This window comes from Magnolia sinica, chromosome 15 (genome assembly GCF_029962835.1).
Source record: "Magnolia sinica isolate HGM2019 chromosome 15, MsV1, whole genome shotgun sequence".
NCBI lineage: Eukaryota > Viridiplantae > Streptophyta > Magnoliopsida > Magnoliales > Magnoliaceae > Magnolia > Magnolia sinica.
Window position 1 is genome coordinate 75,408,554 of NC_080587.1, and position 18,974 is coordinate 75,427,527.

Genomic DNA, 18,974 nt, shown 5'->3' on the forward strand with positions numbered 1-18,974 from the left:
CAATGGGCCTGTCTAGGGCTGAGACTTAAGGCCCAAGGCCCAAGCCCACATTTAGACCACGAGTCGAGTCGAGTCGAGTTTGTGCCAAGCAAGCTCGACTCGACTTGATCACTAGCTGACCCCAGCTCCAACTCAGTCCTCGAGCCTGACGGGGTAGCTTAGTTCGGTTCGATCAGTAGCTCGGGCTAGTTCGAGTTAAGTTCGAGCTAAGATTGAGCCGAGTTCACCTGTGTAACATTTTCACAAACACATGGACTATACATTCAAATTCTCACTGTATACAAAACAACACAACAGTTTTACAGGTATTTTATCAAATACCTTGTAAGCAAGGTCAAAATAAAAAAATAAAAAATAAAAAATAAAAAAAGGTATTTCTTTCATATACATACCTTCCTTGCACCAGCAACACTTCGTTGAGTCATTTCATCAAATACTTGGTGAGCAACATCAATATCAAAGTAACTGAGTCACCAAACTAGTTTGATTCGAGTTAAGGTTTGATCCGAGTTGAGTCGAGCTCGGCCAAGCTCGAACTTGGTTCGAAATTTTATCGAGCTCAAAAAATCAGCATGAATCGGCTCAAACTCAGTTTCGAACCGAGTCGAATTGAGCTTTTTCGAGTGGAGTCGAGCGAGCTAACCGAGCTAACTCGGTTCGTGGACAGCCATAACCACAACAAGCGCAAGCCCACCCAAAATTTTCATAGCCAGACCCAACCCGCCCAAAAATTAATAAAATCCACATTTTCCACACCTAATCTGTCCATTGATCAAGTGGGCCACATAAGCAAAACGAAATAGATGCCTAGAGGAACAAAATCAATGGTCTTCATTCATAATGCATGGGTTGCCAGTACAAGGTATACATATGAAGTTGGGTGAGGTGGGCCAGGTTGGGCCCAACAAGCTAAAATGACTTCAACCTAAGCCCAAGGCGAGACCATTGGCCAAGCTAACAAGCACAAGCTAGTCCAAAGTTGGGTCTGTCGTGATGTAGAGCAGGTTGCAGACAATTTCATTGCAAAGACAGACCAGAGAAGGCCTAATTGGAGGCAGAAATGATCCGACTATCAGAACCTTAAATCAAACTTATCTCGTAAATTGGAATGAGTTTTTCAAAATATTATATATGATTTTGGGGTAGGAGAACTTACTTAAGCCAACCAACCCGTCAAAAATCCTATTTAGTTTCATTTTTACTACAAATGGTAAGTTTTAATTCAAGTATAACTTATGATCCTTTAAGTTGTAGAAGTCTGCCCAACATTGAAGGAGTTTAACGTGGTTGGGCCAAATTGGACACTCACTGGCCAACAACAATGAAGTCTAGTAGAAACAAAGGTTGTCTATAAATAGTATGTTTACTATTTATAGTAAATCACATTTTTAGAGTGTTTGAGTTGGAGTCTTAAGTCTAAAACTCTGTCCTATAAGTTTGAGTTTCTTATTTAAAAAGTTGTAATTTCATTTTTATCATCAATCAAGTTATTTCAAATTAATTAGAAATTATTCATGCTTTTATCTCTTATGAATTCGAGGAAGCTCGAGGAGTCCAGAGTGCTCTGTGGATTCAGAGTAGTTATCCCCCAAGGAGTCCAAAGAGCTCCATGGATTCGGAGTAGTTACCCCCTTGAGGAAGATGGTGATCAACCTCATCACATCCCTCCCTGCGCCAGATCATCAGGCCAGGCAAGTCGGCTGGCTCACTGCCACCTTCAAGTGCACTTATCATGAATACAAGGAAACATCATTAATCTTTGTCATTCCTCATGGGCTAAATTGGATTTTCGCAATACACTTGCGCATCCAAAGACGGTCTAAATGGTTATGCCAACCACCCGATAACAATCAGGTTTCTCAATTTCAGCGTATGAGATTACACGACGGTTACAATGATCAGCGGCCCACCGTCTCATCTCAATCCAAACCCCACAAAAACCCAGTCCTGTTCTATTACAATTCTTCTAATATATCTACATACATAGCAAGCTTAGCATTACAATTCTATGTAGTTTTTGAGTCCCGAATGAAAAGTATGCTCACATGAACTCCGATTCAGTTCGAAAACCGGGACCCATTATAAAACTTAAGTGGGCCGCTCCGGTCACATACTCAACGGTTCCAAATTTAATTCAAGGAATTGAGGGACCCACATCTTTTAATTGCTTATTGTCTGATTCCTTCACCCACAACATCAAAGCAAGGATCTCAACCGGTCGCCTTCTGTTCGTACATAGCTCCTAGTAATATCCTTCACACAGCAGCATCCATTAAGTGCCATGGTCAGCTCAAGCTCATCCCTCAACATTTCTAAGACCCGCTTCACGCCATATTCTCCCTTTGCCGCTAGGCCGTAGATCACTGGCCGCCCAACCTGCAGTCATGAGTGAAAGTCGGAAAAATGAAAGAATAAAAAAAGGTTTATTGCCCACGTATCCTTGGCCATCAATCCGGAGTCACGCGGATTTGAATTGATCCATGAAAATTTAAAATTGGAAGAATCATATCTTCCAACAAGGGCCATATCTGGATCCAATGCAAATGTTTCTAGGTTAAGCTTAACCTACAAATCTAGGTGTGGGGCCCACCGTGATGTTTTTCTTTACATCCCTCACTCATAATCCACATAGCATGTACTCCTAAATTTCAATGAAGGTTGGGCTTAGTTGCATTTGCACCAATGTTATGATATTCCGAATGGAATTTAACAAAAGTTCATGATATTTGGTGCAACCAAACGCAACATAATGGAAAAGGGCAATGATTGTGCATAAAGGTAAGGAAAGAGTAATGAAACTGATTTAATACTTTTACTTATATTGTTTTTATTAAAAGCATTGAATGACAACTATTTTTTTTTTATTAAAAATAGAAAAATATAACAAATCGTTGAAAACATCAATTGATTTTAATGTTAATAATAAAAATAACTTGTAACGTTAGTCATGTAGTGTCTAAACATATGTAAATTATCATGTAGGCATGTTTGGATTCTACCAAATAAGTAACTTTTTTAACTTATGTAAGTTAATAAGTTATTTTTTTAATTAACTTAGTTTGGTCATTTAACTTAAATAAGTGGCTTTTAAGAAAAAGTAACTTATTTATTTCAATTGGTGTTTTTTCCTTCCAAAAGTAAATTATTTCCTGTATTTTTGTTGGTGACACAGCATTTTGATTGCAACCCAACCTGTTGCTGGGCATATAGACCCGATTGACGTGAACACTAACACCAGCTTAATGTATCATCAATGGGCCACCAGTTTGTGGACCCCACTGACATGTGTGATGCCCACACCGTCCATCCACTTTCAGGCCCAAACTGTGGCAGATTTAAATATCAGACGTGGGCCCCACCATCTGCAAACAGTGGTGACCAAGCACCTGTTGTATTTTAAATTATTTTAAAATAATTTAGTGTTTCAAAATATCCGTCGGGACAGGCAGTGGCCGTGGCCATAGGTGCGCATGTGCCCTATGAATGTGTCAAGTCTGAAAGATTGCATTCTTTCATATTTTGTTTTGAAAAGTTGTATCTTTTTAAGCTTAATAGTCACACCAATTGGGTTTAAACCCAATAATCACAACCGTTTTTCAAAGGATGTCTCTATACCTTTAAAGGGTATCTTCACAAAATCTATGAATAGACTTTTCTCATCTATTTTAGTGTGTAATAAAAAGTTTGTTTTACGTTAAAAATATAGTTTAAGTATTTTCTAGTTCGGATTAAGACTATAAGTGGTCGAGCCCATGTAAGTGAGTGCATCGCTGAGACAGGGTCATAATCGTTGTATACTGGAGGTCGATTGCTCTAGAAACCTGTTGCACTTGAGACACTGTCGAAGGGGAGCAAATTCAATTTCAAGCCGAGTGACTCACGTTATGCCTCGACTTTTATAAATCAATAAGTTTTCTCTTATTTTCAATTTAAATTTATTTTGTCTAAATAGTTTTCCAAACTCCATATCCCAACAGCACCTACTAATGAAACCTCTCTCTGGAGTAGCACCTTGCCATATGTGTTAAATCATCACTGTCCACCCCTTTCGTCAGATCCTTTTGAGTGTGGGTCCCACCACATAAGACAGTGGGACCCACTATGATTTCGAGGAATCCACACTGTCCATCAAATTAACCCCACCACCAGCAACAGGGAAGCAATGACACCCACAGTTCCACGTGCCCTGATAGACCACCTCTCTGTATGTGTTGTATATCCATGCCATCCATCTATTTTCTTATTTATGTGATGCCCACCACTGCAACCACCCTACGGTCCACTGAAATGGTGCCCATAGCCGGGACCCACTGTAATGTGTTTGCCATCCGAGCTAATTAAGTAGGACCCACCAACAGAAAAACATGAGGATAGAATCTCTACCGTTGAAACACTCCCGGGTTCTAGTGAGTGGACCCCACAACAGAAAAACAATAAAAATTTAAACCCACACCGTTGAAACCCCCCTGGGCCCATGTTGTTGTATGTGTTGTGTGACCAAGCTCGCCATTCCTTTTTCTTTCTTTTCCTTTTCTTGCCTGCTCACTTTATGGTACAACCCAAAATTGTAAGAACTCCAGTCTCAGGTGGACCCACACAATGAACGGTCCACATCAAAGGTTGGCCCAACATGATAGACAGTGGATGTAAAGGAGACCAAGCATACTTGAGGGATAAATACTTGTGTTGTTGGAAACCAAACATGCCTACTTTTTGGTTGATAAGTATGTTGTGTGCCAAACATGCTTATCTCCTCGATATGGAGAAACCAAGATAAGCTACTGGTAGCATAAGTAGCTTATCTCGAGTAACTTAAGATCCAAACGCCCCCTAAGTGTAAGTTACACACAACTTTAGCTATTTTCATGAGCTATGTAGTGTTAAGGCCAAGTTGCGTTGTGTGGTGTAAGCTACACCAATGTGTTCCATAACTGTAATGTTGCCCGTAATAGCCCATATCACTGTTTTAGCCTCTCTTTTTTTCCTTGGAAAAAACATGTTTTGAGACCATTAGGGAACCATTATGGGCAGTTTTTTCTGTAACCGCTGTTACGACCACTTCAACCCTACAACACGTAACGGTTATGGCCATTACTGTCACGTAACAGTTGTTAATACCTTGAATTACATGCTACCTAGAGTAACTATTTAAATCACTAGGCTTAGCCCACCTAAATTTTGAATCGACCTGATTTTTAGGATCCAAGGAGAAGAAAGAGTGGGTGTGTAAACCGAGACGAGCTGAAAGCTTTTTGTGTATTTGAGACAACCCAAAGAGGTTGAATATATAAAGATTACAGCATCTATACAAGGAAAGAAATAAAATCAGAATCATCTACCTATGGAAAACCAACTATATAAGGTATGCTAGCTATACAAGGTATGTTTCAGCCTGTCTAACATCCCCCCTCAAACTAATGCGGGTCATCGACAAGTAATAGTTTGCCAACGAGAAATGAGTGACGTGCAGAAGTTAAGGACTTGGTGAAAATGTCTGCAATCTGATCATGGGATGCAACATGTGGTAGAGAAATGAGCCCAGACTGAAATTTCTCACGGATAAAGTGACAGTCAACTTCAATATGCTTCGTCCGTTCATGAAAAACTGGGTTAGAGGCAATCTGAATGGCACTGAGATTATCAACATGGAGTGGAGTAGGATTCTGCACAGGAATGCCCAAGTCGGAAAGAAGTCCACGTAACCAAACAAGCTCACTACACGCAGCAGACATCGCTCGGCTTCTGTGCTTGATTTGGAAACAGTGGCACGCTTCTTACACTTCCAAGAGATGAGAGAAGTGCCGAGAAAAACACGAGCTGGTGGTAGATCTTCGTGTGAGAGCGCAACCACCCAATCGGCATCCGAATAAGCACGAAGGTCTAGAGTCGCCGTGGAGGAGAAGAACGTGATCGATCTAGAGTTCCACGTAGTTCTGTATGATGCGTAACACCGCAATCATATGAAGAGTCCGAGGAGCGAAAACAAATTGGTTGAACAGAGAAAGCAATATCAGGGCGAGTCATAGTTAAGTAAACCAGACTCCCAACCAAACGACGGTATAAGTCGGGCTGTGCAAGTAGATCACCATCGTCGCGGCCATAATGAATGTTAAGTTCTAAGGGAGTCTGAACTGTTTTCTGATCTGTCAATGATGCCAAAGCGAGAAGATCCTTGGCATATTTACGCTGGCTGACCAGGATCCCACGTTTAGAACGTGAGATTTCAAGCCCAAGAAAGTATGTGAGATGGCCGAGGTCTTTCATCTTGAAGGAGGATTGCAAAACTTCCTTTAAAGCCGAGATGCCAGCAGTATCGCTACCAGTCAGTAGGAGGTCGTCAATATAGACCAGAACAATGACAATTCCGTGAGCAGTGATGCGCAAAAATAAGGATGGGTCATGACCACTTTGAGTAAAGCCAGCACCCGTAACAACATCGTGAAAGCGTTGGAACCATGCCCGAGGTGCTTGTTTGAGGCCGTACATGGCTTTCTTTAGGCGACATACCTTATTGTCAGGGATTAAGGAGCCAGGAGGAGGTTTCAAATACACGGTTTCTTGAAGATCTTCATAAAGAAAGACATTTTTCACATCCATCTGAGCGAGTGGCCATGAGCGAACAGAAGATATAGCCAGAAGAGTACGAACAGTTTTCATCTTGGCCACAAGAGCGAAAGTCTCATCATAATCAATTTCGTATTCTTGTTTGTATCCCTGAGCGACAAGTCGAGCCTTATATCGATCCAATGATCCATCAGACTTGAGTTTGACCGAATAAATCCATTTGCTACCAATTAGCTGTTGAGGGTTAAATATTGTATATCAGACCCATTTATTACATAGATTTACACACATGATACCGCTTAATGGCCTGATTAATCGTGTTTATAATGCAGAGTGTATGTACGAGCCTGGACCGAAAAGGGTGCTTAAAGCATGGACTTAACGCTCTAATGACAGGCGCTCGATGTTCACGAGCGGAACGACGAATCGAGGTAAGTTCGGGATCAGCAACGGGTACAGTAGGTTCGGGTTGAGTAATAGGTGGTGGATCTGTACGTGATCGACGTGAGTAAACCTGCAACGGACGAGGGAGAGTACTTGAGGCAAACGGAATTTCTGGAAAGGCAGTTAGACCAGGAGAGTTGGGAGTGTGCGGAGGAGGAAGAGATGAATGAAAAGCAATGTGCTCAAGAAAAACAACATGTCGTGAAACCCGAACACGACGAGAAACCGGATTATAACATGTAAACCGAGACGAGCTGAAAGCTTTTTGTGTATTTGAGACAACCCAAAGGGGTTGAATATATAGAGATTACATGTTTCAGAATCATCTACCTATGGAAAACCAACTATATAAGGTATGCTAGCTATACAAGGTATGTTTCAACCTGTCTAACAGGGTGCACATGAAGGAAGGATTGGACGTCATGGAAACATCATGGTGGGCCCTACACATTGATTTGTGCATTAAGGTTAAAGTAGAAACAATCATATTGGATCTAGCTAACAAAACTTTGTATAGTAACGTAAGTGTGTTAAGTTCATGTAAGCACAACGTACTTACATGCACTCAGATACACTTAAGAACAATGTACATAGAGAGCTTTGTAATGGATTCGGACTAGCGAACCAACGACAATCTATAAATCCATTGAGCATTACGTGTATGTAAGGAAATGTAATGTAACACTTACCATAACAGCTTGGGCTCCAAGAGCCAAGGCCTTGAAAACATCCGTTCCGCGCCGGACTCCTCCATCAAGGAGAACGGGAACTCTTCCTTCTACAGCTTTAACCACCTGCCATCTCAACGTGTCAAAACCATATAAGCTGACTATATGCTTTCAAAGCATGGATTGATTACTCATCCCATAAGTTATAGTACTCCTAGTTGCATCCAAACACTTGGAGAGTACAATCAATCAATTTGGGTTCTCAGTTAGGTCTAGCACACACTTCATGGGCTACCATGCAAAAATTACATCGATCGGATGACTCCAACCGTCAAAACAATAGCCTATAAAAATAGACAATCAAGATTTATTTTTATTTTTTTTAACACACGCACACACCCCCCCACACACTCACGCCGTAGTGGGATTTCACCACCTATGGATACTCGAACCCTTGATTGGGTGTTGAAACTCCTAAGAGTCTACCACCCGAGCAAGAGCAAGGATCCTATCAAGATCATTTATGGAGAAATAGGTTCAATCAACAACTCAAAGTTTCTCTATTATTGGGACCAATCATGGACTGCAGATGGTTCTAAAGAATCACTTCCATCAGGCAATCCTAACCATCCTATCGATGGGTTGGCAGCGGATGGCTACCAAAATAATAAGGCCAACTTAGAAATGGATTGGATGACGACCATTGAAATATGTTCTAGGCCTAATGGACAGTTCCAGTTGATAGATTGGACAATCCAACTGTCATAATGTGAGACCCCTCTCTCTCTCTCTCTCTCATGTGTGCGCGCATATAGATGGAAGATTGCCGGAAGTTCTATATCCACTGTCCACTCATGAGGTGGGCCAGGATACAAAACAAATGGAAGGTGGCTCAAACAAGCTCTCTAGCCGTTCATTTGTTCTGTAGCCTGGTCCACCTCATTTTCAGGCCAGGGTATTTATACTATGTGCACAGCAGGGCCCACCTGAAGAAAAGCTTGGATGTTCACCACACTGGTGCATGCATGTGTGATTAGCAAGACTCGTTAAGAGCCATCGGTTTTTTCAGTTACTACAAGCAAATCATCACCTCTTCAAGAACAGATATCGAAGCTGGCGCATAATCAAGCTGGCGAGCACCATGGTTTGATACAATCACCCCAGATACACCAGCGTCGACCGCCATTCTAGCTGCAAAATCAGCAGAGAAAATTGCCAACTTGCCCACTCGGCCATGAACAAAGTTTCGTTCTTTCGTAGCCAGTCAAAACTCAAAAACCAGTTGAACATTTCTACTATGAAATCTACTACGAAATGGACAGCATCAACTTACCATCTTCTGCAGTTAGCACACCCTTGATAAGAATCGGCAAGCTCGTTATAGATTTCAACCATCCGATGTCCTGAAAAGATTATGCCACTATAAATCGACAAGAACATGAGAGTTGATTCGAAGATAATATCTTTCTTGCCTGTTTTCATTCAATCCATGACTCAGGTAGGCAACACAAGCAGGAACAGTTGGGAGGGGGACAACATGCCTTCTCCAGTGTTCCCTTTGGTATGGCCCACCTAAATCATGGATTGGCATGATTTTTGGGCCCAAGGCCAAACATGGGAGGGCATGCGTAAGGGTTGGAGTGGATGTCATCAATACATCATGGTGAGGCCCATAAAGGCCATATGCACCACAATTTTTGTGGAAACGTTTGCAGTACTTCATCCTTTCATACAAAATTTCCCATCAGGTGATTCCAAGCATCCGATGAATAGCATGGAAATGGACAGTTAAGATTGAGCAGAGAAACAAAATAGGTCTAATCATCTGAAACATCTAGTAGACAGATCCCGCTTTGTATTGCTTATGATTCCAAAATAGCATTTTGGTCTGTTTATTCTAACCAATCTATGGCTCATAAATGATGGTTGTAACAAATTGGCCCCACTCGGATCATCTGATAAGCATCATTCTTGCAGCATGGATTTCTCCCAACAGTACTACTGAATGAACCATCCAAATCGATGAATGGGCATCCCACGTGGCATTCAAAATATTTGGGCATGTTGCTAGCGGCCCCATTACGGTGGGGACCTTAGCAAAACCATACGCACACGGGCACACATGCGCGCACATATAAAAGGGCCTGTTTGGGTGGATTTTAAATGATGAAAGATTGGATGCATTTTTGTCCAAATTAAGATCAGAGAACATTAAACCTTCGCCACTCATTATTTGGGGATGAAAAACAGCTCCTACCAGAATTGAAAATAACAAAAGTAGCCCAAATAGTGAATTTCTCAAAACGAAATGTAGAAAAGAAGTAGATCTGACATCGAAACACACATTAATTCATTGGTTCGCAACAGGAGCCATCAACAGAAATGAAAGTGCATTTAAAAAAGAAAAAAGAAAAAAAAAAAGATAGATGATAAAGAGATTGACCAATCCATGCCTTAGGGACCGTTTGGGCGCCAATCAAAACTCTCACGATATTTGGTGCAACCAAATGCACCCTGATCTATGATCTCCAATGCATAATTGATGTTCACTAAAATGAGATGGAGCTCATCTTATGTGGCACCCAAACATGCCCCTCAAAGGTAAGTTAGTCAATGCCTATTTCTTGCTAATGGCAATGGCACATTGGAATGTAAGGGTATGTTTGGATGGCACTAAAATTGTAGTTTAATGCATTTTTCTCTCACAAGGGTTCACATACTGACTGCTGGAATAAATATGAGATTGTGACCCACTCAAGTATCCAACTGGCCTCAAATTTAATGCCTACATGTTTTTTGTGACAGTGAGGCTTTTGAACGGTTCAGATTTTCAAAAACATCTCATATTTTAACATATGCGAGATAAGTGGACAAGCAAGGCCTAACTCACCCCAAATGAAAAATGAAAAATGGGTAGCATCCAAACTGTTTATTCCAGAAAAGAACATCATCGATCAGTAAATACCTTCCAACTCAAAGAAGAATCCATGGTCTGTGATATAAAGGCTTCAAACTTCGAGCCTCCTTCCTGTATTTACCAAAAGAAAAAAGAAAAAAGTGAGTAGCAAATTCAGCACTATTGTTCAACCCCTTATCATTTCGTTAGAAGAAAACGGAGTTCTGATCACTTCTAGTCCTAACATCGAAGACGAAGCAATCAATAGGAATCAGTAATTGGGTGTGGTCCAACTTCCGTGATCCATACTGCTGATTGTGTAAAAAAATAAAAATAAAAATAAAAAAAGGCTCTTCGTTACAAACTTTCAATCTAGATATGAATGGCAGAACATTTTCAAGAGTATTGCATTGTTTTCAACAGCTAAAATTCTCTCTCTCTCTCTCTCTCTGAGAGAGAGAGAGAGAGAGAGAGAGAGAGAGGGATATTGAGAGATTTTCTCCTATGCACTGGTGGGCTATTTGCACACCAAGGAGAGAAGTATGGGGAGAGGAGTTCAAGAGTCTCTGGCATAGCAACCAAAGTTTCAACGTGTGCAACTTCTGTAGTCCCCACCATGATGTATGTGTCAGATCCACACTGTCCATCCATTTTGCCAGATCATTTTAAAAAATGGTCCAAAAAAACGAGATATATCCAAAGCTCAAGTGGACCACACTACAGGAAACAGTGGGAATTTGACTTCGAGCATTGAAAACTTCTTCGAGCACACTACAGGAATAAGGCTTTTCACTACAAACTTTCAATCTAGATATGAATGACAACACATTTTCAAGAGCACTTCATCATTTTCAACAGCTAAAATTCTTTATATATATACGGGACATCCCGATTACGTGTGTGTGCCCTGAACACACACACACACACACACACACACACACACAAGGCCTGTTTGGATGCCCACTTAAATAAGTTCATCTCATTTTAGTTAAGGATTGAAAATAGTCTTGATAACCAACAATCATGATGGATGTGTTTGGTTGCACCAAATATCACAAAATATCATGAAATTCTGCAACGAATTAGACTGATTAACCATGAAATTTCATGATATTTACATCAACCAAACACACCCTTAGAGCATGCATTCTACTCACAGAATTGACTTCCACCGATAAGAGGCCTTTGAGATTCTTTGACATAGGCACAACCAATCTGCAAAGGGGATCAATGTAAAACTCTCTGATCACCACTAGTGAAACATTTCCAATTCGATAGCGCCCATTGCTGAGTGATCCATACCATTGACTTGATGGGCCCAAAATTTTCTCTTGATCAGGCAATTCTAGCCCTTTGATCGGTGGACTGCATATAGAAAGTCCACATTCAATTGTAGAAGGGCCAAACATTGGATAACCAAGATCTTCCTAATTGGGACGTTTCTGTGGCATGGTCCATCACCTTTGGAACCATTATATCGATGATCTGGATTACTAGACCATGGGACGGACTTGTACAAACCAAAAAATAGAGTACACTATACTTTGAGAAAATGTAACTTCAATTTGGGTTTTGAAATTTGTTAGTTTGCCACGAAATCTCAGGCAGGAGAACAACCAATCAGTTATTTGCAACGAATTTAGTAACAGAAAAGAGAAGCCAGAGGATGACTTTCTCAAGGAGAAATTGAGGTGGCAATCCGCACAACATGCCAATGTGGCATGTGTGTATGAATCCGCGGCACATATGACTAATGAGGTGGGGACCACCATGAACATGCGCTGGCCCAAAAATCAGGTAACCCCACACATGGATGAGAAAAATGGAGGGTTAGAAAAAAAAAAAAAAAAAAAAAGACGACCAAGCGTCTATATTCAATATACAGGGGTACTGCCTGACCAATGAACTTTACTGAGATTTTTTTGCCCAGGGAATGTTCAAGGCAGCACCACAAGATGAGTGGTCTGGATCCTGCACGTGTACCAGGCAGTGTTGGCACATGTCCTCACAAATTGCCTCGCCGTCTCTCTACAGAAAAAAAAATAGAGAGAGAGATTGAAAACAATAGATATCAGAGAGTTCTCACTTATTCCTTATGTCCCTTTCCCTCCAGCCGAGCTTTGGAGTGTCGGCGGTGAGAACGATAGCCTTGAATCCATTCCGTTCGGCTCTCTGTACTAACGTTGCTGAAACATCTCGTCTTTGGCATACCTACTCTTAGAGGGATGCCAAACAACTAAATGAGTACTTAAGAGTTGAGCTAACCAAGACATGTTTGGATGCACAATTGAACTGAATTGCTATTCGTTCTATTCATGATGCCAATGAAACCACCACAAGCTTAATTTGAAACAGTTGTAAAAACAATTTGGAGGGCTAGTCCATAATCATGAATCAAGTGCAACCGGCCCCACTTTTGTCATCTGCTCTTTAGTGAATTGGGTTATTGCAATATGATTGATTCAACATCCAAATGAAAAATGAAATTTGAAATATTAGGCTAACCAAAGACGTGTTTGGATGCTCAATTGAACTGAATTGCAATTCATGATGACAATGCTTGAAACAGCTGTAAATGCAATTTGGAGGGCTAGTCCATAATCATGAATCAAGTGCAGCCAGCCCCACTTTTGTCATTTGCTCTTTAGTGAACTGAGTAATTGCAATATGATCGATTCGACATCCAAATGCAACATGAAATTTAAAATAATAGGCTAACGAAAGACATGTTTGGATCTCAATTGAATTGTATTGCAATTCATTGAACTCATGATGACAATGAAACCACCGCAAGTTGCATTTGAAACAGTTGTAAATGCAATTTGGAAGGTTACTCTATACTTATGAACCAAGTGTGGCCAGCACCACTTTTATCATTTGCTCTTTGGTGAATAGGTTATCACAACTTGATTAATTGGACATCCAAACGTGACATGAAATTTGAATATATTAGGCTACCTAAAAAGACATCTGGATTGAACTGAATTGCAATTCTTTCTACTCATGATGACAACGAAACCCCCACAACCTACATTTGAAACAGTTGTAAATGCAATTTGGAGGGCGACCCTATCATTAGTCATCACAAATCAAGTTGTGGCTGGCCCCACTTTGGTTATTTGCCATTTAGTGAATTGGGTTACCGCAATTTGATCAATTGGACATCCAAACATCCAAACGTGGCATGAAATTTGAATATATTAGGAATTCAATAATGGTAAGAAATAGAAGCATACATATAACTGGTAGAAACGAATTGCATTGCAGCTGGAAGCAACCTCCTCAATTGTGCAACTAGATCCAAATGATAGCACCTGGAAACAGAACAACTCTAACACCATATCACATACGAGAACATGTTGGGAAACCACACATCTTTCCCTTCTATGTGCAAATCAATGGGATTAACAATATAAGTGATTAATGGATGATAATTACTTCCAACATAAGCAAGCAAATCATCAAACATGTAGAGTGCAAGAGACACCGAGATTTTTACATGGAAAACCTTTTGATGTGAAGGAAAAACCATGGGACCAAGTCTAGCATAAATCCACTATAATAAAATACTGGAAGTACAATCATCCAAAGACCACAAACCCACTATAATAAAATAATGGAAGTATGATCATCAAAAGTCCTTTCTTGGATTTCTCAACTACATCACCCAAAGGTGGATTATAAGCAACAATGAAAGAAATGAATTTCTCACCAACTATGGATTGTAGAAAATTTCCAATACAACCCTTGGAGAAGACAATTGAAGAAACCGATATTATGAATGGACCCTCACGAACTCGGATGCAAATATTTCGGAAATAGATGGCTCTTAATCTTTTTCTTCTACAAAACCCTTCTCTCTCCTTCTTTCTCTTATTTTTCTTCAAGAAAGAAAACCCTCAAAATATTGCTAGAACTCTCTCTAAGAAAAAGGTCCTTTTCACCCATTACTTTGCTTGGCCGAAAGACCAAAATATCCCCACACATGTGGTGAAAAACAGGTTACTTTAGCCCACACGCAGGTCTCACCTCCACATGAGGGACCCCCACCAATCTCCCTTTCTCAACTCATGAGGAGGGCTCCACCAGCTCCACCATGCCCAAACCCGCCATGCTTCTGCAAAACTCATGCTTTTCTGTACATAAGGCCTTGGTCATCATATTCAAGTCATTCTTGCCGATATGAATCTCCTTAAGTTATAGCAACTTTTCTTCAAGAGCATCCCAAATCCGATGATACTTTACATCTCTTTGCTTAGACTTAGAATGGAGACTTATATTTTTACTGAGGTGGATAACACTCTGACTGTCACAATAAACAATATAATTATCTTGCATAAAGCCAAGTTCTTGAAAGAACCTCTTCTTCAACAACATTTCCTAACAAGCTTCTGTCACTACAACACTCAGTTTCTGTACAAGAAAAAGCCACACATTTTTGTAACTTAGACTGCTATAACACTGCTCGCCCCACAAATGTAAGCATGTACCCTAATGTGGACTTTCTTATGCTTCAAATTTACAAGCTTTCTAATCAAGAAAGCCTTATTTCTCATTGTCTTCCTCTCATACAACCATTTCAATTTCTTCTAAAGTGATTATGTCGAAGTTTCTATAGACACATAACGAAAGATGTTATCGTCCAATCATTGCCAAATAAACCCATCAGCTTTCTGATCTACTTTCTTCTATTCATCATCGGTTATATCTTTCGGTTTTGCCCCAACCCCTTCTACAGGTGCGTACAAGTCCATGCAGCACAATTAATAAATCATCAAAGTTGGCAAAAATCTACTATAATAGAAATAATGGAAGTACAATCATCAAGAGACCACTCTTGGATATCCCAAGTCCCAACTACATCACTCAAAGGAAGATTACAAGCAACATTGAAAGAAAGGAATTTCTCACCAACTAAGGATTGTAGAAAACCCCCAACACGACCCTTCTAGAAGACAATCGAATAAACCGAAGTTGTGGATGGACCCTCACGAACCCAAATACGAAAATTTCAATGGTAGAAGGCTCTTAATCTTCTCCTTCTACAAAACCCTTCTCTCTTAGTCTTTCTCCTCTTTTTCGCCAAGAAAGAAAAACCCCAAAATGTTGCTAGAACTCTCTCTAAGCAAAAGGCCATTTTCACCTTTTACTTTATTGGGCCAAAATACCCCCGCACACGTGGTAAAAAATAGGTTACTTGAGCTCAGACATGTGGGTACCACCTCTGCATGAGGAGGGACTCACAACAGAACATGCTACCATGACCCTTTTCGCAACCGATCATCTAGCGGGCCATCACATGGATAAATGGCAGTGTTTGCACAAATTTGACAATCCAATCATAGTGGGGTTCACCCACTGCATGTGGACAGTTGCTCTCTTCTTCCTTTTTTTTTTTTTTCCAGTTCACAGCTACATTTCCTTCAGGCCACTTGTGGATTTTAATTGTAGCTCACCAGATCAACGGTCCAGATTGCTGGACATGGTCAGATAAAGAAGCCAGAGAATGTAAGATTTTGATACCATAATGGTGTTACATGCTGCAGCAGCTCTAGCAGTGGCGACCTCTCCTAACACAAGATAAAACCGCAATCAGAAAATCAGAATCACACATGAAATCCACACCATTGAAATCAGAACTCTGGATTCAAACCTTCATGGTGGGCCAGTTTATGCATTCCGGTCGGGGCGACCATGATCGGGGCTGAAACATTGTACCCCAATATCAACGATGAAACATCTACATTGTTCACATCTACAAGAATCCTTGGCTGAAACCTGAAAATCCATGCATACATATGATCAGTTTCATAAAACTGGGGGCCACAGTTCTGCAATCTGGATTGGAACATGAAGTACTAGCCAACCAATCTTTGGCCTCTTTTCAAATAAATGTAGACCATAGCAATACTTCCTGAATGGATGGTTTGGATTGTCTGATCAAGGAAGTTCTTTGGAATGGTCCACCAATATTGATGGCCATTAGATTAACAGTCCAGATCGCATAACCGGGCTCCACTTGTACAAACTGACTATCCAACAATGGTAAGATATTAGCAGTACGTGATTCTTTGAAATGCTTCAACATTCTCCTTCAAGGAAAGCTCGTCCCCAGCTCCTCCGCTGTAGTAGTCGTAGTACATCTTGGGCAGAGCTTGCCGGGCTAGTTCTTGGAACTCATTGATATTAACCGGGTCACCCGCCATTTCTTCCTGTTCATCTCTTCCCATCATGTACATTCATGGATTAATTACTCCGGCTAGAGTCTGAGTTGAGTCAGATGAGACTCGTCCTGGTTGATTCGGTCGACTCAGACTCAGCCTGAGACGATCTGGTTCGAGTCACCCCAACTCGGGCGGGTCGTGACTCAACTCGGACCGAACGAGTTGGGATGAATAGCTGAGTCTTAAAATTTCATACACTAGTGTCATTCTCGTTAATACAGTTACTGTCATTACATGACTGGATTTATAGGAACGGGTCTGGGCCCGCAGCCCTCCATTGAAATATGACTCTGAGATTCAGGCCCAGGACCCGATTGGAACAAAAAGCTATGGGCCACGCAGATTTTCTGTGCAAGGATGCTGGGTGGGGCCCACTGAAATGTATGTGAGAAATCCATTCTGTCCATCTGTTTTGAGAGATCATTTTAGAACATCAGACCAAAAATGAGATGGATACAAAATTCAAGTGGGTCACACGAGAGGAAAAATTGGGGAAAGAAATTCCTACGGTTGAAACCTTCCTAGGCTCCACCCTGATGTTTATACGCTTATCCAAACTATTTATGAGATCATTCACAACTGGATTAAGTGAAAACACTGAAAATATAACCTGATACAAAACTTTTATGGTCGAAAGAATGCTTCAATGGTGCTCACTGAATTTCCACTGTTTCCTATTTTGTGGCCCACTTGAGTGTTTTATCCATCCCATTTTTAGTTGGACATCCTAAAATAATCTCGAAAAACTGATGGACGGGGTGGATTTCTCACAAACATTTCGGCAGGCCCCACCTTGCATCCTTGCGCAGGAACTTCCTGCGAAAGCCTTTAGCAAGAAATCCGCGTCCCTGTTCTGCGTCTCAGAATCTCCAGCACGTGTCTATCGGATATTCGGATTAGGTGAGACCCCGGATCCACCCACGTGAGTGGGACCCCAGACTGTGAGGCCCACAGTAATGTCTATTCCTTAAATCCACACTGTCGAACCATTTTGAAAGCTCATTTTAGAGAATGATTCCAAAAATAAAGCTGACTCAAATATTAGGTGGACCACACCACAGGAAACAACCGTTATTGAATCCCACCATTAAAAACTTCGTGGATTCCACCAGAATGTTTATTTGACATCCAACCCGTTGATAAGGTCACAAACACCCACATGAAGAGACCGCACAAATATCATCTTGATCCAAAGCTTTTGTGGTCCACAAGAAGTTTTTAATTTTCCTGTACTATGGTCCATCTGAGATTTGGAACTGCTTTTTTATTTTTAATCACGCCTTAAAATGAGCTTTCAATTCGGATGGACGGCGTGGATGTAGTCACATACATCACAGTGGACCTCACACTCAGGGGTCTCACCTAATCCGCTCCCTCTTCTTCCTAGATGTCGGTTCCCCTACAACTCCTCGTACAATAGCCTTATTCTACAAGTGCTGGGACTGGGGCCGACCGAGGTTTGGATGACATCCAAACTGTCCATCAGGGTCGCCCCACCGTGAAAGTTACACGCTCCAAAAATCAGGAAGATCCAACCATCAAGTGAGCCACCATATGTTTTGGATATTTTTGGGTGGTTGTCCATTTTTTTCTTGGATTAGCCCCACCGTTTTGTTCATATTCCATCCAATCCGTAAATTTCATAATCCCAGCCATGATGATTGGATGTCCTAAAACATAAGCCCTAAAAATCATTAGGTGGGCCACGCCAAAGGAATCAATGGACAACCATCCAAAAATCTCCTTAGTGGCCCACAAGATGGTTGGATCGGCGTGGTATTTGAGGCATCTAATTTTCACGTGTGGAGACACTGATGAAAAGGTTAGATGTCATACGTTCACTACAGTGGGCCCCACGCGAGAACAGCCCTCAAATCTCAACCCCGAAGTTGAAACTTATCCACCCAACAATTTGAAACCATCATACATAAAAATGACTTTAAACCCCCCAATGGTTGAGAAAATAAAGCTAAATACATACAATTTAAACCCTCCATTGGAAATAGATGGACCAAAAAGAGAGGGAGATCTTACCTTTGATTGAAGAAGAAATGGGCCACTTTTCTCCTATCAAGATGCCAGGCGAGGGTCTTGATATTTGTAAGAGAAAAGGAGATATGATACGATTGAGACGAATCTACTATTATATGGTAGAGCTACCTCCCGCCGTACAAGTTG

General features: G+C 41.0%; 3 protein-coding genes across 11 annotated transcripts in view; all 3 read right to left on the reverse strand.

Annotated features, from left to right (window-relative positions):
- Positions 1-18,946, reverse strand: part of LOC131227778 (peroxisomal (S)-2-hydroxyacid oxidase GLO4-like) — a 60,180-nt gene extending 41,234 nt beyond the window's left edge. For all 3 annotated transcript variants that reach the window (XM_058223593.1, XM_058223592.1, XM_058223590.1), the window contains exon 1: positions 18,831-18,946. The gene's annotated coding sequence lies outside the window, so the exon portion shown is untranslated. The remainder of the gene's footprint in view (positions 1-18,830) is intronic.
- The window catches only part of LOC131227779 (peroxisomal (S)-2-hydroxyacid oxidase GLO4-like), a 44,106-nt gene extending 25,141 nt beyond the window's left edge, over positions 1-18,965 (reverse strand). For all 6 annotated transcript variants that reach the window (XM_058223596.1, XM_058223595.1, XM_058223599.1 and 3 more), the window contains exon 1: positions 18,831-18,965. The gene's annotated coding sequence lies outside the window, so the exon portion shown is untranslated. The remainder of the gene's footprint in view (positions 1-18,830) is intronic.
- Positions 1,825-18,966, reverse strand: LOC131227781 (peroxisomal (S)-2-hydroxyacid oxidase GLO4-like). Of its 2 annotated transcripts, XM_058223600.1 has the most exons (12): positions 18,831-18,966; positions 16,636-16,784; positions 16,226-16,350; positions 16,096-16,142; positions 13,809-13,886; positions 12,659-12,783; positions 11,730-11,787; positions 10,642-10,704; positions 9,010-9,079; positions 8,767-8,867; positions 7,698-7,802; positions 1,825-2,376 (listed from the first exon to the last, which is right to left on the reverse strand). In XM_058223600.1, exons 2-12 carry the CDS (start codon positions 16,776-16,778, stop codon positions 2,197-2,199), a joined length of 1,095 nt encoding a protein of 364 aa, XP_058079583.1. In that variant the 5' UTR covers positions 16,779-16,784; positions 18,831-18,966; the 3' UTR covers positions 1,825-2,196. The 2 variants fall into 2 exon arrangements, with proteins under 2 accessions (XP_058079583.1, XP_058079584.1); XM_058223601.1 differs by lacking the exons at positions 11,730-11,787; positions 12,659-12,783.
- Positions 18,967-18,974: the final 8 nt, after the last annotated feature.